The sequence below is a fragment of the Sinocyclocheilus rhinocerous genome, unplaced genomic scaffold (assembly GCF_001515625.1).
Source record: "Sinocyclocheilus rhinocerous isolate Xijiao unplaced genomic scaffold, SAMN03320098_v1.1 scaffold993, whole genome shotgun sequence".
Classification (NCBI taxonomy): domain Eukaryota; kingdom Metazoa; phylum Chordata; class Actinopteri; order Cypriniformes; family Cyprinidae; genus Sinocyclocheilus; species Sinocyclocheilus rhinocerous.
This window is the reverse complement of record NW_015639771.1, coordinates 617,550-644,552: the sequence shown is the minus strand read 5'-3', so window position 1 is coordinate 644,552 and position 27,003 is coordinate 617,550. Positions and strand designations below refer to the sequence as shown.

Below are 27,003 nucleotides of genomic sequence, written 5' to 3'. Positions count from 1 at the left end.
CAATGGTATTTATATTGTACTCCAAAGTACTTCAAAATACACAAAGCAACCTATCCAAGACATTAAAAGGGATTCACTCAAAAATGAAAATTGTCATAATTTAGGCTACTCAGCCTCAAGTTGTTCCAAACCTGTATGAGTTTCTTTCTTCTGTTTGAACACAAAAGATGATATTTTGAAGAATGTGGATAACCAAACAGTTGACGGAAGTCATTGACTTACATAGTATTTTTTCCCATACTAAGGAAGTCAATGGCTACCGCCAATCATTTTCATTTTTGGGTGAACTATCCCTTTAAGTTGTAAGTGCTACATGCTGTTTTTCTCATTACGTTTTGTGTTGTTAATCACAAAAACGTTATCATTCTGAATTTATTTGTGAATGAATGATGGTAAATTAACTGTTACAAAAGTTATGCAATGACGTCATATATTGGATAGCATAACTTCATTGATTCAGACAAATTAAAACATCCACATAGGTCTATGTATTTGAGCATCAAACCATGAACATGAATGCGTATTTACGATAAAAATTAAACTCAAATGTCACATTTTATTATAGTCCATATGTCTTCTGTATTGTAAAGATGAGGTAGACCTAAGTGCTACAACTAATAACAAAAAGGTTGTTTCAGAACTTTTCAGATTACTCCAGGCCTGAAACTGAATTTCCACATATCACTCCTGCATCTTCGTAGTGAGCGCAGTTGTGTGTACCAATCCCAGCGTGCTGACAGTCCAAGAGAGTTTCCTCTGTCCCCTCACACTGCACATCATCCAGAATAATCTTCAGGCTCGTCCCCTCTCCAAACTCAGCGTGCTTGGCAGCCTTGAGTGCATGGAGGAACCCGAGCTGTCGGCAAACCACTATGGCATTCTTGGTATTCCAGAGATCATCACAAATGGTCCCCCATTCCCCATTGACATATACTTCTACCCTTCCCTGATCCCTCCGACCTTCTCCATCCCCGACCAACCTCACTGCTCCGTTCTTTTGCTTGCCCTTCCTGCGTCTAGCCTTCCTCTGCCTAGATGTCCTGAGGGGCTTGGGTGTAGTTGGGGTGAATGGTGTGGGGGTGATCTGCTCGTCCTGCTCTCTTAAGCTGTCCAGCAGCTCTTGAAGCCAGTCTTTTGAGCCAGTGTCAGGAGGTTCCTCTAGATTTGAGAGTCTGGGATGCTTTGTTGGAACATGGACTCCTATTAGTGCTGTGAAAAGAGGGATTTTCTCAAAAATCAATGACACAATCAGGTTGTTATAGAGAGCCGCAGGAATGAGTCTTAAAACTCGGAAAAGAGTTGGTATTTTTGAACTTCGGGTTCCATCATCCCATGGTAACGCTAACTTCCGGCTTGGCCTACAAAAATACATCATCCCTGTGGCAATCTATTACATATTTGGCTAAAAATGAAATATTTTGAGCACATAGGCACATAGCTTGATGACAAAAACACTGTTTTGGATGTACAGATTTACTAGATCTCTTAAAAAAGCAGCCAACTTACTTTCCTTTGGCTTGAATTGTATAAGATTGCTCCTAACACGAACTGAAAGTGGCTCATAATGACATTTTCCTGTGGGTGCACGTCTGTAATAAAGCAGGGAGAGCATTTTAATAATTTCTTTAAATGAATATTCTGGGTTCAGTTTACATAATTTGTGGCCTAATAATGTTGATTACCACAGAATTTATTTCAGCTTGTCTCTTGTTTTCTTTAACAGAAGTAAAAATCCAGTTTAAGGTGAGACTCTTACAATGGAAGTAAATGGGGGCCAGTTTTTAAAGGATTAATTAAAAAAATGTGAAGCTTAGAATTGTATAAAAAGCACTTATATTCTGTTAAAACTTGTGCATTATTTGAGCTGTAAAATAGTTCTCGCCATTTTTACGGCTGTTTTAGGGTTTTAGGTGTTACGTTGTCACAATGTAGTTGTAAAAATGGAGGTAGCTTTACACAGAAAAAGGTTAGTAATTACATTTTTAGACTTAAATCATGTTACTATGCATATTGTTTACATCTTGTGGCTATATTAAAACAGGGAGTATTTTAACATTATGGATTGGTCCCTTTCGTTTCCTTTGTAGTGTTTCACTGTAACCCAGATTTTGGCCAGTTTTTTTTTTATAAGAAAGGGAGGAACAAGTCAAAATATTGTCATGAGAGAGAGATAGATAACAGCAGCAGCACATATTGCTGCCAACACAGCCTTTTCATCTTTTGAGAGTAAAGTCTGTTAAGAGGCAACACAAGCTGATCTTTGCACACCATGAGACTACTTCATGAATGATAAAAAATGAATACCTTGAGGGATCAACAATCTTGTACACAACACCTGTAGGAGATGTCGCACTCGGTATTTCAGTAGACATGAAATAGAGTTCACCTGGTCACAAATAAAAACAAAAAACAACCAAGTTAGATTACATTACCTATTTATCAAATTATTATAAAGCTCTAAAAAGAATTTTGTACACTAGGAGGCGATAATAACTCTTTTATGTAGTATATAAAGTGTGAAAAAGGAACATATAGCATTTCTGGGTACACACCTGCTTCATCCTCTGCAAACGAAATGATGTACGGATAGTAATTGTTGATGAGCCCTGGAAATGAACAAGTCAGACCCACTCCCATGCAAATCTCACTGTATTCCCAACTACGTGTGTTTCTGTTTTCCTTTAAACTCATCAGGCGTCTGTGGAAATTCATACAGTTCATACATTTAAAAGAATGTTTGTCATTTTTAAAAAGTATTAGTTAAAGGGGTCATATGATGCTGCTAAAAAGAACATTATTTCAGCGAGAATAAAAGTTATGCTTTCTTTCTTTGCGTGAACATTTGGGCGGCTTTATGCAAATCTTCCCACATAGTGAGGTAGGTATGTGGGGGCGTGTTCGAACGAGCCGTTTTAGGTAGGTGTGGCTAACTCTTAACTTTTATAAACAATATCTCTTTGGATTTGAGACTTTAGTCTTTGCAACTTTACAGATCTTCTTTATGCACCAAGAGCTTGTAACACTCTAAAGAGAAAGGAAAAAATGAAATCGCATCATATGACCCCTTTAGTTAAAAAGTATTAAGTCATTTTGAAAAGAACTTAGACCTCAGGTATTATCACAACAATAACACTAATCAATAAGAATTTAATAAGGTCAATAAGAATGTTTTATGTTTTTGAATGAAGTATTTTATGCTCACCAAGGCTGCACTTATAAAAACTATAATATTGTAAAATATTATTACAATATAAAATAACTGTTTTCTATTTTATGTATATTTATTCCTGTGATGGCAATGTTGAATTTTTAGCATTATTACTCCAGTCTTCAGTGTCATATGATCCTTTCACAAATCATTCTAATATGCGGATTTGGTGCTCAAGAAACATTTCTTATTAATATCAATGTTGAAAACAGCTGCCCTGCTAAAAGCGTGAATTTTTTTTTATTTTTTATTTTTTATTATTTCTGATGTATAGAAAGAGTTCAAATGAACAGCATTTATTTGAAATATAAATCTTTTGAAACATAAATGTCTTCACTGTCACTTTCAATCAATTTCAATCATTTTTTCTTGCTGAATAAAAGCATTAATATTAAAAAAGACTTTTAAATGGTATGTGTGTGCATATATGTCAATACGTACCCACTCATGAAGTCTCCAAATATGTACATGCCATTTAAATTGGGATTTTCACAGCCTCTGTAAACATATCCACCTGTGACGGATTTACCCATTTTGTGTGGATATGCGTAAATTGGAAGAACATCATCTAGAAGTAAAAAAGTACATAGTGTAAAAGACTTCATGGGTTGAAAAGGATACTTATCCATCCATCCATCCAATCACAATTCATTACTTTTATTCCAAACATTAAGAATTGGAAGGACTGACTTTGGGAGTAACTGTATTCCCACCTAAAGAGCTGTTGGCACAGAGTTTTTTGTCGTAACAAGAGAAGCCCTCTTTTGCTCTCCAGCCATAATTCCGGCCCTTCTCCACAATGTCTACTTCTTCATACTTATTCTGGCCCACGTCCCCACAAAAGATTCGTCCTTTTCCTTCCTTGGTTATCGGATCTCCTCGGTCTACCGAGCACCTCCACATGTTCCTCACCCCATAGGCAAACACCTCCGGACGAGCATTGGGTTCATGCACAAACGGATTGTCCGGTGGGATTCTATACAGTGGCCCCCTTTCGTTGTCATCTACATCAATGCGCAGAACCTTTCCCAAAAGGGCAGATCTAGCAGTAACATCCAGATAAGAGAAGAACAATTATTATAGGCAATCTGTCCTTCTTGCACCAAACTGAATTTAGCTTCTTGTACAATATCAGAGTTGAGTTCCAGACTAATCATCTTAACTTACTTGTTCTGTGCATTTCCGAATTTCCCAAATGGATCTCCTGCCATTCCACCATCCCCAGTAAAGATATATAAGTATCCATCATCGGCGAAGAGAAGCTGTCCACCATTGTGATTAGAAGCAGGTTCATCGATCTCCAAAATGATTCTGAGGGGACATGAAGACACAGGGAGTATTGGATGCTCTGAACTCAATATGAAAGCATAGGGTCAAAATAAAACCGCTCACCTTTCCGAACCGTGGTCAACCACGTTCATATCCGTAGAAGAGATACGGAACTCACTGATACGAATTCTCTCATCAATGCCCACCTCAACAGAGTAGTAAACATACAGCTTCCCATTGTATTTAAAGTCAGGGTGAAAGGTGAGTCCCAAAAAGCCTCTTTCATCACCTTCCCATGGAGATGTCAGCACAGCCTTAGTGATGTTTAGAAATGGCTTTTCAAGCTTTGATCGATCTGGAAGATATACCCAGACCAGGCCAACTTGTTCAGCAATGAAAAACCTGTGCGTGCCATCATTGGCATGAACCATGGCAAGAGGATTTCTAAGTCCATTGGCAACCTCCTCCAAACACAGCTGCAAGCAGCCGTCAGAGTCTGCTGCGGTGCGGCCCAGATTTTTAGTCAACCGTTCATTGCTCAGCAGATGAGGATAGCAGTAATCTGGGTCATCCAGCTCGAAGTACTGACAAAGTCTGCGCTGGTCATGCTCAAGTTCTGGAAGACGTGGATCGTCAGACAACAAGGTAAGAAAGGATCTGCACTTGGAATGGAATTGAGAGCAGTAGTCCGGGCAGAGTCCAGGTATGGTCCGTAAGGGTGTGCTGGGGACTTCGGCATCAAAAAGGTGAGCAGCGTATGGAGAGCATTCCTGAAGAAAAGAAACAGGAAAAGTGGGGGATGTAACTGAATTGCGATGGCCTCAAGCAATGGATTTGACAAGTCATGTCTGCTTTCCCACATTCAACAGTCTGAGAAACCACAACCACTTTAACCACTTAAGTCCCCATGTGACCCCTGTTTGCTAGCAATTGCTATGGTGTTATGTATACTGTATGTGTGTGTGTGTGTATATATATATATATATATATATATGGGGTGCACATAAGTTTTGCAGTTTGTTTCATGAGAGCACCAGGAGATTTAGTTTGGTGCTCACACTGCACATAGTGTGACTCATTAAATATAACTATAAAAATTAAATAATTAATAATAGTGATAATAGTATTACTGCACTTTATTTATTTTGTATTTTTAAATAACATAATAAACTAAATCATAAAGAGTGTGATAATACTGTTATATTTTTTAAATAAAAAGTGAATATTACATAAAAATACAATTATTTTATAATACACTTCAAAATACAATGATAATATTACATTTGTTCATTTTTATCAATTTTTTTACTTTTTTTTTTTTAATGAATTTTCATTATTTTCAAACCTAAAATCAGCATGCTTTTATTTTGGCGGGTTGCCGGCAAGTAAACATATGCGCTGCTACTTATCGCTGCTGAGTGAAGCGCGTCAGTGAACGAAATGTAAGGTTTGCGTTTTGCTGTGAAACCGGCAGCACATAACTTTGATTTACGCATTCAGTTTGAATAGAAATCGTATACAGTATTACAGTTAGTCGATATATAACGGTGATAGCAACTGTCAACCATGTCGGTACGCAAATGAGCACAGTCTGGACTTATTTACGAAGCGCATTTTTTTGACGCGCATGCGCACCACTTATGCGCACACCTGTATATATACAATATGTTTTTAATAAGAAATTAATACTTTTATTGATCACGGATACATTAAATTAGTCAAAGACTGTTTTGGTTTCTACAAAACCATGTATTTTGGTTTCTACAAAAAAAAAAAAAAAGTTTTATGTTTTTCTGTTTTAAATATGCTCTTTGTGCGTTCATTTACATGACTGGTCATGTATATGGATTTTTTAACCATTGCTGGTTCAGTTTTGTTCATATTGGCCAAAAGAGATTCCTCGTGATTACTAGTGACATTCATTTGGCTCCTCACCAAACAACAGTATTTCAACTCAATGGCAACGCTGGCAGGCAGACTGTTGGGAACCATCGTTTACAATTTATGGCTGCAAATTGCGGTAGGCTACGTGTTGAGAGGCGAACATATAATGGTTCGAGTACATTTACAAGCAGAAGAAAAAATGTGTTTCAAAAAAGTTTCAGATTTGTGCTGTCGACCAAACTTACCTGACAGAGCAGATCTTGAACATACGCTGCACAGTTCGAATATCCATAATAATCGAAGTTATCCATTATCCGATAGTATTTTGCCATCAGCTCTTGGTCTCTGGCATAGTCACAGCAGCCTAAGTATTTATACATCTGACAGAACTGAAGTTCTTGTTGAGGCTGAAAGGGAGGTGTAAAATCCAAACACTGCGGATGCAGGAACGCAGGCGCGACCCAGAACGCCAACAAATAAAACAAAACAAACGGCGATTGCCATATATGGCCGAAAATATCGCAAAAGTACCACATAGCGCTCAAATCCTGGCGCACAACTTCAGATATATGGAAGTAAAAGTTATGCAATGGCGAGGATAGCCTACTCTGCGTGTGTCCTCGCTGACTTATGTAGTCGTGCACTTTGCTCTGATTTTAATTATCAACCATTTCCAAACAAATTCACGTCTTATTTACTGTGTAGCGACTAAACACGAATCGCAGATCGGTTGGACCTGTATCATACTAAACCATCTTCTCCATGTTTGAGTTACGAGACGTGTCTGACATCCTGAGCAGATGTGAGACACACACACACAGGTCCAAACCGCAATTCTCCAATTGTAACTCATGTCTAACAGCAAACGTGTGTTATGTTGGAGTTCGCCATAGGAACGATCAAATTGGCTCATTTCCACAGCTTTAATGTGTAGTTTAACCCTTTAAAGCCCCTCTTTAGCCCAAAACCTACTTAACATTAAATATGATCTTAACATGTTTCAAATTGCTGGAGTGAAATTGAACAAATCAACTTTCTGAAAAGTGCATGTCTGCAGAAAATATTAATTATATTTGTGCATTGAGTTTTCATGTCAGGTCAGACTAACACACTGACATAATTTGAAGAGAAAATAGTGGATTAAATTAACAGTTGTTATTACATAAACCAAACAGAAAGTAAAGTCCCCTCAACAGAAAATGAGGCTTAGAGCACTAGCTTTGAATGTGTGGAAACAAAACAGTAATCTTTGTTCCATCTGTTCTTTCTGTTATGTAATCATAGTTTACCAGTAGTATTTCAAACACTTGGATACTCTCAGTTTGTACTCATGTTCTGTTGAAATAAGCTTTACTTCCTTACTGTTTGGTGTATCAGTGTGTCCTGTTAAAATAAATATAAATAAAATAAAACAGTACTTCCAAAATAAAACGTTTTTCTACCTGCAGTAAAACAGTAATCTTTGTTCCATCTGTTCTTTCTGTTATGTAATCATAGTTTACCAGTAGTATTTCAAACACTTGGATACTCTCAGTTTGTACTCATGTTCTGTTGAAATAAGCTTTACTTCCTTACTGTTTGGTGTATCAGTGTGTCCTGTTAAAATAAATATAAATAAAATAAAACAGTACTTCCAAAACAAAACATGTTTTTCTACCTGCAGTTTTTTTTTGTCTGACCTAATTAAAACCCAGTATAGTGAAATAGTTATATTTTTGAACTTTTCAGAAAGGTGATTATTATCCAGGATAGTAACATTTTTGTTATGTTTTGAGTCAGTGTGACCCCAAGTATGAAAATATGTAAAGCAAATAAGACAACTGGTTGTGCGTAGTGTATGCACAAACTAGATATGAATGTTAATTGTATTTAATCTTTTTTATATATATATCTGAATGAGCATGCAGACATGAAGCTTCAATCTTGTTTGTAATCAGTTCTAGTATTGTTTAAGGAGTTTGGGGTCTCTGAATGACTTTTTAACCCCTGTATTGGAAACATTTTAGAAACAAAAGTAGCTGCATACTGGTTAATGGCTGTTATTGTGCAGTTTGTCTGTTTCTAGTTTATTTTCCTGATGAAATAATAGAATCAGGTTATGTAAGCTAGAATTCCCATGGATACTATTGATATTATGTGTTGGTGTCCGCAGTTTATTTTTTCATTTTGAATGTTTTCTGCAAGCTCTTTGCAGTCTCTGGTTCAGTTCCAGCCATTATGTTTGTTTTTGTATGAATCTCTCATCAGCTCTTCTGCTATTTCAGCTGATTAATTAATGGCTATGTCATGTTGATACCATGTAACAATTACTGATGTGAGCGTAAAGTAATTTTAGACACTAGATGGCGATGTGTTCACACCACAACCCTAGAAGACTCCAAATTCAGTACCCACGCAGATTAAGTGGGATCTGCTTTTAAAAGGCTTAAGTGATTTCTGATCATTTTATATTTAAATTTTCTTATACATTCATTTACATTACAGGATGTATTAACATATGAATAGGCAATTGTCTGATGTTGCTCTAGTCTTTAATATCCACTTGAATGTTCCATGCTTCATTGTTTAAAAATAGGTCAAAAAAATGTAACAGAAAGTTATTATTAACGAAATTAAGCCCCATTTGAATTCTCACAGCAAGCTTGGTGGCTATTTTTGGAGCTACATTCACATAAAAATTATGAACTGCTTTTGGGACCAGAATTTTACTTATTTCCTATTGGCTTTAACATGCCTACCACTCGTTTGCTTGTTTTCAACCCTATCAAGTGTCATTCACGCATCTCAAGTGGTGCAAGCAAGTACTTAGTAGTGCTATAAATACCACCACATTATTGGTTTTATACTTAATGTGTCAATGACGTTGCCAATGAATAGTTGTACAGTTCTTTTATGCTTATTAAACTATTTGTAATCTTATCTGGATGAGGTCATGTGTTTCAATTGGGGATCATGGTACTGAGAAGCCCCTGGGCAAATGTCTTTTGAGACCCCTTATTCCATGTTGCCCCTAGCAGCAGAGCCCTTTTCTTACTTTAATCTACATGGGCATTGTAGCATTAAAAACTGTGAATGAAAATGTGTTTTGGTAGGCTTACATTCTAAAATAGTAGCCAGGGTCCTAGGCCATGGGCCCCTATGGACAGTTTGTGCTCTCTGTGAGGCCAAGGGGCCCTAATGAAATTCAATTCTGTATCTAATATCTTAATGTTAATTTACATTACATGTAATTTATTGTTGAGGTCGTGCCTGAAACTGGGTCGGGATGGATCAATCACAGTAATTTTATATTACTGGATAGCGCATTTCTAAAACAATTGTAATGATGATAATAATAATAATAATGAGTGCAGATTTCCATTTTATTCAGAAATCCTTCAACATTATTTTAATACTTTAACTTTTATGTGCATAACCAGCTTACAATATTGTGTATTCTGAATCTCCAAATGTCTTTAACGGCTAATCATATTCACACGTGCAAGTGGAAAAAAACTTTCTTTCTTTCTTTCTTTCTTTCTTTCTTATTTATGTTTGTTTTCAGAAACACTCAGCAAGTTCCTCAATCAATGTCAAATACTATTTTAGTGCATTTTATCCCAATGTTGTGTTTCCTTTTTATTCACAATATATATCTCAGTACAGTTTTTTATATATAAATATACACATTTTCCCGTATACATGTCTAGCAGGACAAAAACGTGATATTTGAGTGCAGCTAAAAGGTGAATTGGGGTTTTTGAGTCGTCAAGCGCCCCCTATAGGAAGAGCTAGTAACTTTAGCAGGCAATGCGGCGAAAGCGTCGCGTACTGATGCGCAAGTACAGGCGCATTTTCTCACCATTCATCAACCTCAGCGGTTGGATGCGCGGCCGGAGAGTCACATCAAAGAGGAGATTCCAGCTGAAATAAACATGAAATAACGACAGAAGAGGAATTTATATCAAACGCGGCATAGTGTTTCCTGATCTGGGTCAGTTACGGTTTTTTCGTTGCGGAGTTCTGCTTTTATACCTCGAATAAACTGGATTAATTTTAATTATGAGTTTAATATTGCTTGCTACGTTTTCGCGAAGGAGTGATTAGAAAATCGTGACCAGATCTCTCGCGTCAGACCACTTTAAACGACAGGAATATGGCAAAAAATATTGTAGACGTCCCAATGGATGATTTAAGTAAGATATCGGATGAAGAACTGCTTAAATGTAGCAAAGAGGAGCTGCTTAGGAGACTCCGAAAAGTGAATAGTGAAAAGATCAACTTGATGGTGGAACACGGGAACATGATGAAGGACGTCAATCGGAGATTACAAGTGCATCTCCACGAAATACGGAGTTTGAAGGAGGTCAACCAGAAACTGCAAGAAGACAACCAGGAGCTTAGAGAACTGTGCTGTTTCTTGGATGATGATCGGCAGAAAGGGAAGAAGCTGTCCAGGGAATGGCAGAGATTTGGCAGGTACACTGCCAGTGTTGTGTGGAAGGAGGTTGGTATATTCCAACAAAAACTGAAAGACCTAGAAACCAACCAAGAGAGTATGATGAGAGAGAATGTGGAGCTAAAGGAGATCATCCTCATGTTGGATGATGAGAGGAATGGAGCCGGATCCAGGAGCTCCATAGACAGCCAATCCAGTCTGACCAATCTGAACGGAGGTTCTGCTACTGTGAGGGATGTTGGAGATGGGAGCAGTACCTCCAGCACGGGCAGTGCTGGAAGCCCTGATCACCACCACAGCCATATTCACAAACCTTCAGAGGGAAAGATCATGTCTATCAGGAGGTCTATGGATGATCTATCAACCAACCATATTCTCAGAAGCATACCAAATGGGCTCAACGGTGAGTTTGGACTCTTGGATTAATGGTTTTGTGGAAAGCATCCCATATTTCTCCAAAATGATGGTGTTGTAGCAGATCTAGTGCATGAAGAAAGTGCAGAATTTTATTCAGTCAAGAATATGGTGTAGGAATATGGGTTGTGCATTAATAGAGTATTGGTATCACAAACCTGAAATGGTCTCAAACATGTAGAAGTGTTTTTCCCCTGCAAAGCAATAGAAAAAATAAATAAACATGAACAAAAAGTACTCTGTAAATCAAGAATTTGAAATAGTTTTAGTAAATCATAGTATTTGACTAATTTAAAGTGTAAAAAGTTAGGAAAAACTACTTTTCTTAACGTATCTTCGTTTCAGTCATAACTTTTGATAGATGACCAACAAAACATCCCTTTTAGCTTGGAAAGTTTTATGCAGTTGTGTGCATTGGCATCCAAATATAGAAAAGGAATCTCACCATTTTATGCCAGTGAGTAACATGCAGTGATTGAGACTTACATGGGTTTCCAGGGAAACAGATTATACAGGCAAGTGTGGCTTCAGGTTTACTTTGAATATGTGTCAGTATTAACACATGGTCAACAACTTAAATTGAACAGGCTGGAGCTACAGATGCTATTGCGCTAATTCCTTCATTCCAAGAAGTCCAGTCTAATGAGGATTTAATACACTCTTGGCCTTGTGACGTTGGTGCACACTGTCAGTTCTGTCAATAAAACATCAGATACACAGGCATTTAATTCTAACAAATGGCTGAGAAACTAATTTGTAGTTGAAAATTATCTACACTAATGATTAAAAGTAGCAGTTATTAGATCTCCAGTCTTCTGTGTCCTTCAGAAGTCATTCTAATATGCTTATTTGGCAAGAAACATTTCTCATTTCTTATTATTCAATGTTGAAAACAGCATTAATATATATATATATATATATATATATATATATATATATATATATATATATATATTTGTGGATAAAACTAATAGTCAGAGGATATAACAGATTTTTTTCTTTCTATTTTTCTTTCTTTCTTTCTTGCAGTTTGTTTTGTTCCTTTTATTTCACGGCTACATGTACATTGGTTTCCCCTATTCAGCCTCTCGGTGGGTGAATTTTACACAGAGGAAATAGGATCTTAACAATTGTTATTTGCGTTGCAATTTTCAATTTTAGCAGATACTTATGTCTTAAAGGGGTCATATGATGCGATTTCAATTTTTCCTTTCTCTTTGGAGTGTTACAAGCTCTTGGTGCATAAAGAAGATCTGTAAAGTTGCAAAGACTAAAGTCTCAAATCCAAAGAGATATTCTTTATAAAATTTAAGAGTCAACCACTCCTACCTAAAACGGCTCATTCTAACACACCCCCACATGTCTACGTCACAATTTGCATAACGCCGCCCAAATGTTCACGCAAAAATATGTTGTTTCTTCGATCACAAATGCAGACATGGTTTTAGGTTTACGCAGCGCGATACGCAGCGCAACGCGTAAATATTACGCGACAGTATAAGTCATTATAATCCGTAATTATGCCCCACTGGATGCAACAAATGCCTCATTTGTAATGGGTTTTATTGGTTTTGTCTCGTCTGCTGGGAGACGGCATCACAGTATGTTAAGGGGCGTAACATTTCCGTCACACGCTTGAGGCATTCGACCAATCACAATGCACTGGATAGCTGGCCAATAAGAGCACACCTCACTTTTTCAGACCGATGAGCTTTGTAAAAAAGCTTTCTGCGGTGAGAAAGGCGGGGCATAGAGGAGAAACAATAATGTACATTATATGGAAAATAATGTGTTTTTTGAACCTTAAACCGCATAAACACATTGCATTACACCAAATACACAAAATAATGTTAATTTTAGCAACATCATATGACCCCTTTAAATGACTTACTAATGTGGAATGCTACCATGCAATTCAATGCAAAGTTTCAAAAACTCTCTGATAGGAGCCCTGTGCATAATAGTGAAATGCATCTGCTAAGAACATGAATCGTTCTATTGTAATAAAAGTACACATTAGACATATTCACTCAGCAGGACAGGCCTATTCCATCAGCAAGATTCACTCAAGACTAACAGTAGGGTTCTTAACTTGTTCCCGCCACATGACAGGAGATTGATGACAAGCTTACCTCTAGTGCGGCATGCAGCTGTAGCAGAAAAATGTCTGTTATTTACAGCTGATAATGTCAGCTGGAAGTGCCTGGCATGGATAAGAATGTTTTTATTTTTTTATTCTTTTTTTGCTTACTGGTGTTTTTACTCAAAAGTGTTTTTGATGTGAGCAGATATTCAAAATGATTTTTAAAAGTATATAAATGTGATATTTTTATTATTCAGTGTTACAGAACATTGGGTTCCTATTTCAGGCTTTCATATACTGTTAGACAGAGACCTTTGTTTGCACTTGTCTTCAGATGCCAGTCATTTGATCAACGCCTGCCAGGCTGCTTTCATCTGATTGTTCAGTGATCCTTAGTTTGTCTGCCGAGCTACAACTCCACCCCCAACCTTTCTCCCATCATGACATGCCATAGCATCCATGCTGTCAGTCACGTGTATGGAGTCATTTAAAGAAAATCCAAAAAGGCTAATTTGTCTAGTTTATTAAGCTGTTCACTTGAGAATTTATGGAAGCCTGTTTCTCACATCATAGTGAAAAATATATAAATATAATTGTGACTTTGTATGTCACAAGGAGACTATCTTGCAATTGCATGTGAAAAGTTTGCAAAGAAAATGTTGAAATCCAGTGTTCTTTTGTAATATTGTCAATGGGAAACGACAATAGTACTATAGTAGCGTTGCATTTAAGCTTGTGTTCAGTCAGGAAGGGAGATTAGGCTGGCCGGCGTTCTCTTTCCCAGGCCTCAGCCCCCGATGAGTTAATCTGAGCCACAGGTTGCATCTCTCCTTGTTTACAAAACTCAAAACAACCAACTTGGTCTGCCAACCAACCAGGAGAACATTCTTGCTCCCCATACCACATAGACAGAACGTGAAGAGTTCCTATTCTTTCGTACGTGACTTGCATTAAAATGGAAAAGCTGAGTGGAAAATAGTGAAAAATATCAAATCAATTGTTTGAGTTGTTTTGGATGCACTATTTTTGGGTGAACCATCCCTTTTAAGTGTAATCCACCATATTACTTTACTTTTATTTTGTTCAGAATCATTTTATGGTTACATCATCCTGAGACATGACTTTGAGGTCATGTATCTGTCTCTTTGAAGGGTAAAAGTGGTTCTGTCCTGCTTTGAAAAGACTCTGGCCCCCCAGCAAGCCACCAATGGACTGAAGGTTTAGTGGCTGGGGTTGAGATTCTGTTTCAGAGTTCAGATAACACTTCTCCCTGACTCTTCCCACGGCTGGAGTGAAAAGGCCTTCAGTTGCCCCCATTCAAGACCCTTCATCAGGCCTTTAGAGCCCTTCTGCGCCACTCAAAGGTACAGATGTCTGGCTTGTCATAAAACAGATCCCAATTTACGAGTGAAGCTTTCAGTGTGGAGGTCACCCCTTTGAAAAAAGCCCCTGGTTTTCTTTTGTTTGATTGAACTTGAATTGCATTTAAAACTATTGTCTTATTATTCACTGACAATACATATAAATTCAGTTTTGTGGATAGCTCACAGTTCTTTACCAATGATGGGAACTCATGAATTCCCTCAAGTAATCTGTGAGATAATTGAATTGTTCTCCTGGGAATGCCAAAAACTGCATGACACGCCTGCACCTTTTAATTTCCCATGTCAGTTCATGTTTAGTCATGCTTTCAGGTGGTAACCAAACAGTAAATATCAAAGCAATACTAAAATTAAAAGCTGTTTTTGCATCAGACCCAGCAAGTCGAGTGACTCTGCAAGTGTGCGTCCTGGTTGAGGACATCTTGAGCTGTTGGTGCAAACCATTGTTCTTTTAAAAACAAACAGCGATGGAGAGCACCTCCCCAACTGCTCAGACTCGTCGGAGGGGGTCTTTGGTTCTGCTGAATCTGAAGTTTACCATGTTATTGCTTGTTCCCTGCTGCTTGTCTTTGCCTCATAAAGATAATAATGATCTTATGAAGCATGTGAGTCCCTGTGAGGCGGTTTTGCCCAAGCAAGCTGTAAATGGGCTTGTAATTGGGCCGTCCCACTTCAGTCCGCTGACATTTACAAAATGGTCTTCTGGGACCAGCAACTCTGAAGTGCTAGTGATGATTATGGCTGAGGGGAAGATGGTGTTTAGTGCTGTGATTTAAAGAAATATTATGATTTATACACCAAGACTTTAGTAAATAAAATATGTTTTTTTAATAATCCAGTCTCTCAATTTTGTGTACAGTGTTGTGGTTTTGCAGTCACTGATGTGGTGTGATTTGCATCTATCGTCTAAGTGTGAATTAGAAGGATGGTGCAAATGTGAAAAAGAGCCTCATTGATGATCTTTACGTGTGGAGAATCCTCTCAATAAACTTCTTAATCAGATTCTCAAGTTAATGAACGTAATCACACCTAACTTCCTGTGGCAGTCCAGCCTTCAGCACATTGCCGATGGTTAAAGCTGACCTGGTTGTTCCTGGAAAGGGCCGTCTGCTCAGAATGAAACGGAAAGCGTTAGAGATTATCGGTTAGTTTTGGAATAATCTTTTAGAGAATTTCAGTAGAGAAATGTCAGAAGTCTGTTAATGTGTACAGAATTTGCCCTCAATAGAAACCTAGGCTTCATTGTGTTGGTACATGGTGTGTAAAGGTGCATTGTGGTAGACTTGACATCATTGAGGTCACAAGACACATGAGAATGAATAATATTTAGTGTCGTTGATGTCATTTTGATGATTACTATTTAAGGGTATGAATGACCATACAGCATTTAAATGTTTAACTGAATGTATTTTCTCTGAACCAGTGTGGTAGTTGTTAACTAAAACGTTTTATAGCCTACATTTTTTATCAAAAATAGTTTTTGTTAGTTGAAATAAAGCTGACATAGCAAAAACTTATAGCAAAAACTTTAAATATTAGATGAATAAATTGAAAGGTCGCCTTGTTGAAGTTGAAGTACTAAATAAAATTACTAAAATAAAAAAGAAATAAAATATAAATGACAAATATAAAAAAAACTATAATTATGACAAAAGCACATAACAATGAAATACAAATAAAGTCAATATCAATATTTAAAAAACTAATAAAAATGACTAAATGACTAAAACAATAATACTAATAATAGTATAAAAACAATACTGCATTGAATATCCAGTTACATTTCTTTTTCTCATGCAAAACTATAATATGGCTTCATAAGAATTAAAATATAGCTTATGAGTTACTTTAACAGTTTTTTTTTAATAGCTTGGTGTCCTTATTTTCTTACATTATAAGGAAAAAATATCTGTAATCCTGTAAGACATCCTGTAAAATGTCCAATTTTGTATTCTATGGAAGAAAAGAAATCACACTGGTTTAAAATATGTAAATCTGAGTGAACTAAATGTTTAATGTTGGTTTTTGATGTTGTTTTCCCATAATGCTTTTGAATGTTTTGCTAGTGTGCCCATCCTATAGATGCTTTGTAGTATTAAAATGAAGCATCCCAAATGAGTTTTCTTTTCTGCCACTTGTGTGTATTTAAAAAGTTGTCTGTCCAGAGTTTCTACATTCCATGACAACAATAGTGGAAGTTTCACATTGTTACTGAGTGAATACTGTCGAAGGGGTGGGGGATCAGTGTTTAACTGTTGAATTCTGTTGTACTCTGGATGCATGGAAAGAAGAAATGCCATCAGCTGTGGTCGGTGAACTGGTTAACCCTGTCAGAGAGTTGAACAGATGGAAGGTAATGAAGTCACCACTGAAAAAATAAATTTACACATGCCTTCACGAGCCTGAAATGTCTGCCCACCGAAACCAAAGAACGTCCAGATTGAATTAATTAACCAGTCATATGAGAAAAAAAAAACTAGGTTTTGTTTTGTATAACACTCTACCTCAGTTCCTTCTCTTCTGCTCTCGCTCACTTTCCTGTCCCTTACTCTTTTTTACCCTGTGGAAAATATGAAGGCAGTAGATGGAAAGGGGGTCACGGGGCGGGTGGCAGCACTGAGTAGGTGGTGAGTTCCATAGCAACAGTAATTATCAGCTGGTTGATTGATCCTGTGGAGCTGGATGGGGGCAGCTCTGTTTGTATTCAGAGATAGTGAGTCAGGAGACTGGAGGGCACCTGGGGTGAGATGACTGAGAGGAAATATGTTTGGGTTTCTGGACCACATGAAGGGAATGCAATCAGCATGTGATGTTTGTGGAGGATTTTGGGGCTATTTTCTCATATTTATTGGATTTAGAGGGATAACTGATGAAAATTTGGCAATCATTTTGTCCTCATACAGAATGTTCTTTTCCATACAACAATACTGGATTTTGGCCAGTTAGCTGTCAAGCTCCAGAAACTTTAAGCGAAATTTAAGATGTTATTCATTCATGTTCTGGTACATGAACTTCTGCTAGATAGGACATTTGGGTTCCACTATACAAAAAGTAATGTGTGATTTTATCATTGATTGAACTTTAATTTTTGGGTTTACTGTCCCTTTAAGGAGTGGGTTTTCAAACTTTTTGATGCAGTGGACCCCGAAATATGATGATCTCCTTGTAAGAGACTCCCTTTCTAAAATATAAAGGCAACTATATACTTTCATGCAGAAACCCAAATTTATACATGTGGGAAAAAAATTATATGTGTACATTATTATCTGGAAATATATTTAGTTTCTATTAAGTTGACAATGGGTTTATTTCTACCCACCATTAGACTTACTTTAAGATTGTATAAACCTGAAGAGGAACAAAATTATGGCTGTTGATAGAATACTTATTAATATTGATTTATTTCATGATTTCCTAGCAGTCTTTAGACAGCATTTATTTTTTAGAAAATGGTAATAATGTCTTATTTTACCTTCTTAATGATTTTATCTATTTATGTATTATTTATTATCTTTGACTCTATTGCAGCCTTCTAGAAATCTATCTACAAAAGAGTAATAATGTCTTTTTTTTACTACACTTATTTATTTTAACATTATTATTATTATTATTTTCTTTTTTAATTGCATTTTTAGCGCTGTTTTTTTTTCTGACTTTGAAAATCCCGGCTCTATGGTATAAGTACTAGTGCTCGACTTCCTCTGTAATAGCTTAGAATGCATATGTGAATTGATGTTCCTTTAATGGGACCACTTTTCCATGCCAGCTCAGAAATGGGTCAGTGTTTTCCAGAGTGCAGCCCGGGTCCTAAAGTACTCCTTGATGTCAAAGGGGGAAGGTCAGATTTCAGCTCCATTGCACAGATCTTGTTGACTCAGGTTCCTTGTTTTGGCATGCTACCTCTGGAGGAAACTAGCCAAGCATGAATGAGTCTTTTTTTTTGCTGAATTATTTTTCATGGGATAATGGTCTCCCAATAATTTGATATTCCAGTGACTTATGTGGAGTTTTCTTCCAGCACCTACCCACCTATATTGTGTCTCATTGTAGAATACATGGTTGGAGTTTTATTAGTTGTGCTTCATACATTTTTGACATTCAATAACAACTTTGTTTGTGCAGAAAAGCAGATTATAGCATTCTATATATTTTCTTTCCTGTTTGTTTTAATATCAAAATCAGCTGCCTTTTCTTTGCTAATACTTTGTTCACTGTCGAGATCCAGACAATTTTGCAGATCACCAGTTTTGAACCACTCTGGAGGTATTTGGATGGATCTTTCTCACTATTGTCCTTCTATGTTGTCCCTCCACTCTAGACAGGGGGAGTGGGGCTGACGGACCCCTGCCACTGTCTAGAGGGGGTGTGAGGTTGTGCGCCCTCGGTTCGCTTGAGCCATCTGTCCGACAGTATTGTTTAGTGCACAAAGGGGAAAGAGTCCTTCAAAGACCACAAGTGAATAAAGCCATAACGTCATTCTGCTCAGGCATGAGAGCGTCTTCTAGTTCTGGCGCATCTCTGTTTCCTGTTCTTTACTTCCTGCCCCTTTTCTACTTAATTTTTTTTATTCCATTGACATGCTTGCGGTCAACTATCTAAACTGATTCTCAACCCTCTCTGATGGAAGACTTTAGAGACACAGTGTAGTCTTTCCTTCCGCTCTTCTGTAAAGACAAACTTGTGAGAACATGAAGTCGGGTGACATCAGTGTAATCACTGTATTTGCTTTAAGAAGATATTTCAATGGTATGTTCATGAATTGTCAAATGGGTTTAATGTGCCATTGTTGTGCAACAAGTGAAGCGAATCAGTAATCAGTACTTGATTTCCTGGATTTTGTGAGTCATGCACTTGTCATTAGCACTGCATTTGTGGTACTACTAACACTTCATAGAGTAAATATTATTCCAGAAACTACATTTTAACCTTTTTTTGAAGAAAGTTTTAAGTGCTGCTTGACTATGCACAACTTGCCACCATGATAGTGTGAATAAGTCACACTATTCGAGGTTTCTTCGATGTAATGAGTTGCATGCTGAAGTTTAATTCTTAGGGTTGGGGGTTAGAAAGCACTTTTAAATATTAAGTTTAGCTTGGAAAATGTACTTTTTGAAAGACTTGTTGGTCTCAAACTGTCAGGTCTGTCTTGTGAGATATCTTTGTAGTTTCCCAGGGGAAGTGTATTTGGAAATCATTGTCATCAGCGCACCTGTCCTTGAGGAAGCTTTAACAAACGTTGATTTCCATGACTGAACATGGTACAAGAGAGTTAAAATAGCGTGGGTTTTTAAAGATTCCTTCATTGGTGAAGAAACTGTAATTTCTCACATGCCAGCTTGAATTACAGATCATCACCTTGAGGGGGAAACTTCATACTTCACGGGAGAGAAAATAGCACAAGAATACATTGCCTGTATGACATACTTGTCCTTGCTATACCAGTTTTTGTTGTAGGTGGAAGTACATAAACAGGTCACTCTTGCCTCAATAATCCCCCCCCCCTCCAAAAAAAAATATGGTTTAAAATCTTAGATGCCATAGTCAAACTCTCATCTTGACTGCTTCCTGTGTCATTGACCAGTTAGATTCAATTAAAAAAATCGTTGCTTGTACTTCATGCATGAACTGTAAAGGCCCACATTTAGAGATGACTTAAATAAACAGTTCACGCAACAATGAAAATTTGCTCAATATTTTCTAACCCTTGTGCCATCCATTATGTATATGAGTTTCTTCATCAGAACAGATTTGGAGAAATCTTGCATTTCATCACTTGATTGCCAATGGATCTTCTGCAGTCCAAATAGCTGATAAAAACATCACAAGTAATCCACACGACTCCAGTCCATCAATTAATATATCGTGACACGAAAAGTGGTGTGTTTGTAAGAAACAAATCCATAATTTTTTTAACTTCAAACTGTCGCATCTGGCCAAAATACTTCCATAATCAATAATAACACTTCCTTCAATGAAATTCCCTCCTAACATATTTGTTTAGAACTGTTTTTTGTTTCTATGCTTGATCTGTGCATATTTCTCTCCTGATTCAGACGAGACAACTTTCACTGGAGTCAGCAGTATTATCGATAGAGGTCTTTTAGCAGGAACAGTTTGAAGTTAAAAATGTTTTTTGCTTCACAAGAGTCGTGTGGATTACTTGTGGATTATTGTGTTGTTTTTATCAGCTGTTTGGACTCTCATTCTGACGGCACCCATTCACTGCAGACGATCCATTGGTGAGCAAGTTATGTCATGCTAAATTTCTCCAAACCTGTTTTGATGAAGGAACAAACTCATCTACATTTGGATGGCCTGAGAGTTGAGTACATTTTCAGCAAATTTCATTTTTTGGGAACTATTCCTTTAAACATCTTCTCTCAAATTATTCCTTTACCTATTTAGTATGGAGGGAAGTGTGCAGGGATTTTTAAAACACACACCCTACTTCCAATACATGAAATGCTTAATGGCATACAAGTAGAGGAATCTAATCTATATCATGCGATCTGTAAGAGTGTTTTGAGATTCCTCCTTCATTATGGGTGTGATCTGTTTGCCCAATAATCATGTGATTTCTCAGGATAAGATGTGCAATCAAACAGTGAGTCATGTGCACAGCATATAGATCACGCACAAAACTGAGAGTTTCCAAGTTAAAGAATATTTGAATAAGAAAATACTGGAATAATGCTGTTTCCTCTTCTGGTACGAGTTGCACTGCAGTCTGTGCATGCTGAATTCATGTGTGTGTGCTGAGAAAAGCAGAGAGAGAGTGAAAGAAGGAAAGAGAAAGCTCATTTGGCAGAGGCTGGAGGTGTAATACTAAAGCACTGGCAGGCCCTTTAGTCAAACACTGGGGCTTGTTGCTAGGATACATTCTTATCAATACCTTGGTATGCCGTCTATCTTCCCAACACGTTTCTCGGAGCTGTGTTCCACCATCCGCTTATTCACTGCTCAATTTTTGAATCAAGCCAAGTCTGCAGCAAGCTGCGAGACCCCAAAACCCCTGTGTTGACTTTTAATGTTGATGATACGCCCTGTGCATTCTGAAGAAATATACTCGGATCATTTTTATTTAGATTTTTTTTAAATTTAATTCTAGAATGTGTTGTTATTCCAGATTTTTTCAGAATTAATTTTTTTTTTCTCGAGTTTTTGGTCTCTATTAATCTCTATTTTTTTCCTTTCACTGTAGAGCAAAAAGAAAGCAGAGATTCTTCAAATCACTGTTAGTTGGGCTGAACTTTGCTCATGTCTGCATATTTTCAGAGGGCGTGTGTTCAGTCATTTCTGTCTGTATTAAGATCTTTTATCATGTATAATACATCCAGACAGATGTAGTGGATAATACAAGGTTATTTGTCATTAAGTCATTGAAAGTACATTTGAAGGCAAGCAAACAAAAAGGTTGCTTAGTTCCTTAAATGCACAGCTTCTGAAAAGTTTTATTTAATTGTTTTTTTTTTGTTATATACTTCATAGTATTCAACTTTCAAGTAGAAATTGTGAATATCTGTTAAAAAATGAGTTTTAAACCAATTATCTTTCTCTTGTAACAATGCAGCATACTTTTTTTTTCCTTTCACTGTAGAGCAAAAAGAAAGCAGAGATTCTTCAAATCACTGTTAGTTGGGCTGAACTTTGCTCATGTCTGCATATTTTCAGAGGGCGTGTGTTCAGTCATTTCTGTCTGTATTAAGATCTTTTATCATGTATAATACATCCAGACAGATGTAGTGGATAATACAAGGTTATTTGTCATTAAGTCATTGAAAGTACATTTGAAGGCAAGCAAACAAAAAGGTTGCTTAGTTCCTTAAATGCACAGCTTCCATATTGCATAGCTGTATACAAACAAATGGGTTCCTTTATCATTACCTTTCTGTACCTTTTCCTTTGTGTGATGAGAACAATGCATTAGTTACTGTAAGCAGAAAGTGGATGACGTACTACCTTACAAACTTCTTTTAGAATGCAGTACTGTATGTGCAGAGTCTGCAAGTTCTGTATGCATAGAATACCTGCATGACAAACTGCACATGCCAAAATGTGCATCCCATAATGTCTAATCCCACAGTGCACTGTGTTAAATTTGACCTTCAATTTTCAGATAGGCGAATGATCTGGAAGTGTTACCAGTCTTTCATTGATTGAAGAGTTAAAAGTATTTTTGTACAAATTTAGGTTAAATTTGATTATTTTATGTATTTTTTAAAAATGCATAAAATGTACCTTTTAGGGGTAAAAAATTTTTTTTTACCCCTAACAATTATTTTTATTTATATTTTACATCCATCCATAGTTATATACTTCATAGTATTCAACTTTCAAGTAGAAATTGTGAATATCTGTTAAAAAATGAGTTTTAAACCAATTATCTTTCACTTGTAACAATGCAGCATACTGCTATTTAGAATGTTTGTTGTTGCATACTACATACTGTTTCACATTCTATTTTTAAAACCACTAGGCAGTAAGCACTGCATTAGGATTGCATTCCGAGCATGGCAGTTGTGATCTTCTCCATTCACAGTCATGGTAAGTGAGGTATCAGCAGATCCTCTGATGGCTCCTCCCCTGCGTGCTGTCTGGAGACATGCTCTGCTTTTCCTTCACCGCCATTAAGTGCTTTACTCCCTGATGTCGTTTTAAAGACTGTAGATAAACGATAAAATAACCATATGACCAGATAAGCCTGTAATATGGCATTGCCGTGGGCACATTTATTGCTGTGCATTTTCCAAAGTCACTCGCAAAACTCATGGTGGCAATTACCTGGCAGTAAATGCACACTGTGCAATCATTCTTCACCAAGAGAACACAGTGTGATTCACTCTTATGAGTTCAGTAAACCAAACAGATGACCCCTGGCCAATTTACACCTCTTTAAAAGGGCAAACATTGAGTTCAGAATGGATAGAGGGCAATAGTGCAGACAGGGGGAAATGTAGTGGGAGCGAGCATATGCCCCTCTGCTAATCTATAGATTTCTGCTGTAAGATGATTACAGCTTTCAGAGCCTGCTTGAAAAAACACAGTCGGCAAAATGGCAATAGTCCATCCAAAAATTACTTAGTAACTGCATTTAAAGCGAATTCTGCACCCCGGCAGAATAAAGCACATTAATTAGACACTCAGCAGTGGGTTGAGTGGAACAGCAAAGGAATCTTTAAAAAAGCAGTTTTTATTATTGTTTCTTGCCATAAATGTTGCTTGCTGTTATTCAGCTGCATTCATAATGGACTGTGCAAACTGATTTGCATTGTCTAACAGTGGGATGTATAAAATAATACATTCAAATATGAAAAGTTTGTCATTATTTACTATTATTATTTACATATGCTGTTGTTGTTTTTTATTTGGAATGCCAAAGGAGAATATTTGAAGTATTTTATACAGTTTTTCCCAAATAATAATAATAATAATAATAAAAATGCATCATAAAGACATTTGGAGAGAATAGTGACATAAATGTGTAGTCTGTTTCAAACAAACATATGGCTTCCGGAGTCTTTGAAAATTACACATGGACTAATTTTATTTAGACTTTTATGATGTATGATGTTTTTGATCCTTTTTGAAGTTTAAATAGCTTGAGAACTGTTGTTGTATGGAAAATAGCTAAGATTCATTAAAATGTCACTTTTTGTTTTCAACAGAAAAAATAAACAGCATACAGGTGTAAAACAACATGAGAATGAGTAAAAATGACAGAATTGTTATTTTTGGGTGAACTGTTCCTTTAAGAAGAGACATTTAGTTGTCCCCCATTATTGGTGTGTTAAAGTCCTCCTGGAGAGTTTGTATTTACGAGTTCAGTTGCATTCAAGTCACTTTATTTTGCAAGGTGGCTGTTACGGGCAAACAAGACGTGAGACAGGCGGATCCATTAGCAAGCTTTATTTAGGGACGTGGTCAAAACAGGCGAGGGTCAGACGATGGCAAACAGATATATTAAGGGCAAGACACAAGAATAGTCCAGTGAAGGGGCGTGGGGTCGATCTCCGGCGAACAAAGTCCAAACAGGGTAATCCAAGGGGTAAATCCGAAAAACAGGCGATGATCCAGGCGAGGGGTAAACAGTATCCAAACAGGGTGAGACGAAGGGGTAATTCGAAATACACAGGCAGTGATCAGAACAGAGAAAACAGACAAGGCAAGACTAAGCTAAGACTAGGAAACTTAAGCAGGCTCCGTAACGTAGCTATCACTGACTAGCGATATGCGCATACAAAACTCTGCAGTGAGAGAGAGGAAGTCCATGGCTTATGTAGGGTGTGTGATTGGTTACAGCTGTGTGCAATCAGTGCAATGGATGATGGGAAATGTAGTCCATGGTGACGTGTAAGAGTCTGTGTAGTGAGAGAGTCAATATGATGGATGAGTGACCTCTGGTGGCGATCGGACGGAAGTCCATGGACTTGATTCGTGACATAGGCGATGTATCTTTTATATAAAAAAAATTCGGTGCTCAAGATTTTTTGACGCTTCATTTATAAAATGATGAATAAAGAATGTGCATTGGGTGTATTTTTATTCAATTCATACAGGTGCTGTAATTTGAATAGTTATATAGTAGAATACCGTAATTGTACAGTACTATCATATTTTGTACACACAACTTAGCTAGTTTTATCGTAAATTAAAAGGCAAATTTATTTAAACAAATATACTGTCAATACAGGTGCTGCATCTGTTGCGTCCGCCATGTTTTTTCTCTGACACGCTCCAACTCTGAAACTCTGTGCTTATAGAAAGTTTCCCAATAATAGTAATTACGACTTTGCTGTGCTGTTGAAGTGCGTTCGATATATTATGATCTTTTACCATATAAGGGCACCGAAAATAGTGCAAATGCCTTTTAGACTTTTGGCAGTTATCATTTGTAAAGACCTAAACAATAAAAAAAAAATAAAAAAAATTGAGCTTTATTTCCATATGAAAAATACTAATGAAGGTTTAATCCACTAGAGCAGTACCCGCCAATGCAAAAATTGCCACCACAATGCTAAGGTGTTGCTATACGATTGCTGGGGTGCTTTTGCTGAGTGGTTGATATGGTGGTTGCTAGGCTGACCCAGTCCTGTTGATCCCACTATATATCACAGAAATATGATATTTTAGCCACTAGATACAGTTTTTATTTACCCATTTTATTGTCAAACAGGTGAGTATTCACAACTCTGATCACCTCTTCTCAACAAGCTGCATGATTTGAGGTTAGGTACACAAGAAGTCACTGGGGTGGTAGTACCTTTCAGAAGATACTAATATGTATAATTTAGGTCAGGGGTCTCCAAACTCGGTCCTGGAGGGCCGGTGTCCTGCAGACTTTAGCTTAAACACACCTGCCTGGAAGTTTCTAGTATGCCTAGTTAGACCTTGATTAGCTGGTTCAGGTGTTGTTTAATTAGGGTTGGAGCTAAACTCTACATGACACTGGAGGGTTAGAGACCCCTGATTTAGGTACTAATATGTGCCATTTATGTACAAATATGTCCCTTCAGGGTACTAAAATGCACCTTTTAGGGGTAAATGTGGTACAAAGGTGTACCGATTGACAGTGTACCGTCCCAGTGACAGATTTTGTACCTTTTTTTTTTTCAGAAAGTGAATGTAAGCTACTTTAATGAAAGCTAATTGAGCTACATTAAGAATGCACAGACTGTCATGTGGCACTGCTGCATTCTGGTTCTCAACTGAGCATCAAGGGATGTGTCTTGCTCATGAGGGTCGAGGTGTGGTTGCCAAGGCAGTGTGCATGATGTTTGTGTAAGTGGCGGAGGGTGGGGGCACGACCAGTGTTGGGCAGTAACGCATTACTTAGTAACGCGTTACTGTAATTTGATTACTTTTTTAGTAACGGAGTAATTTAACGCATTATAATATTCAAAATAGTAATTAGAGTATTGTTACAAGCCGAGGTCTCTATACGTTACTGCCGCGTTACATTGCTGACAGAATGCAGTGTTTTATAATCTAGAGACCTAAAAAGGATGTAGCACAGGCACTGTCGAGTCAAGTGCCAGTGGATTAGAGACCTGCTCCTGCGAGACCCGACGCAACAGAGTGCAGCACGGGACAAGATGGGCGAGTGCTGCTGCGGGCGGGTAGACACTCGTGTGTGTGCGGGATGCGGGAGAATAAAATGATTCACGGGACTCCCGCAAAATAGAAATATCTAAACATAAAATATCTAAAACAAATAAATTGTTATTCATCTATTGCACAAAAGAAGTAATATAAAATAAAAAACGATTAACAGGCGCAAGTGTAGGCAGAGTTTCTATTTAGGCTATAACACGTGTTCGCTGCGTTG

General features: G+C 37.3%; 2 protein-coding genes across 3 annotated transcripts in view; one reads left to right on the top strand and one right to left on the bottom strand.

The window, feature by feature from the left end:
• Positions 1-550: 550 nt before the first annotated feature.
• On the bottom strand, positions 551-7,186 carry LOC107751730 (HHIP-like protein 1). Of its 2 annotated transcripts, none has more exons than XM_016567480.1 (9): positions 6,607-7,186; positions 4,601-5,247; positions 4,376-4,519; positions 3,922-4,250; positions 3,650-3,776; positions 2,553-2,698; positions 2,305-2,386; positions 1,507-1,589; positions 551-1,209 (listed from the first exon to the last, which is right to left on the bottom strand). In XM_016567480.1, exons 1-9 carry the CDS (start codon positions 6,895-6,897, stop codon positions 650-652), a joined length of 2,409 nt encoding a protein of 802 aa, XP_016422966.1. In that variant the 5' UTR covers positions 6,898-7,186; the 3' UTR covers positions 551-649. The 2 variants fall into 2 exon arrangements, with proteins under 2 accessions (XP_016422966.1, XP_016422967.1); XM_016567481.1 differs by lacking the exon at positions 6,607-7,186 and adding an exon at positions 5,887-6,052.
• Positions 7,187-10,073: 2,887 nt separating this feature from the next.
• LOC107751728 (coiled-coil domain-containing protein 85C-A-like) overlaps positions 10,074-27,003 on the top strand; it is a 39,496-nt gene continuing 22,566 nt past the window's right edge. The window contains exon 1 of the mRNA XM_016567479.1: positions 10,074-11,202. Within this exon, the coding sequence (XP_016422965.1) occupies positions 10,497-11,202 (706 nt within the window). The 5' untranslated portion in view covers positions 10,074-10,496. The remainder of the gene's footprint in view (positions 11,203-27,003) is intronic.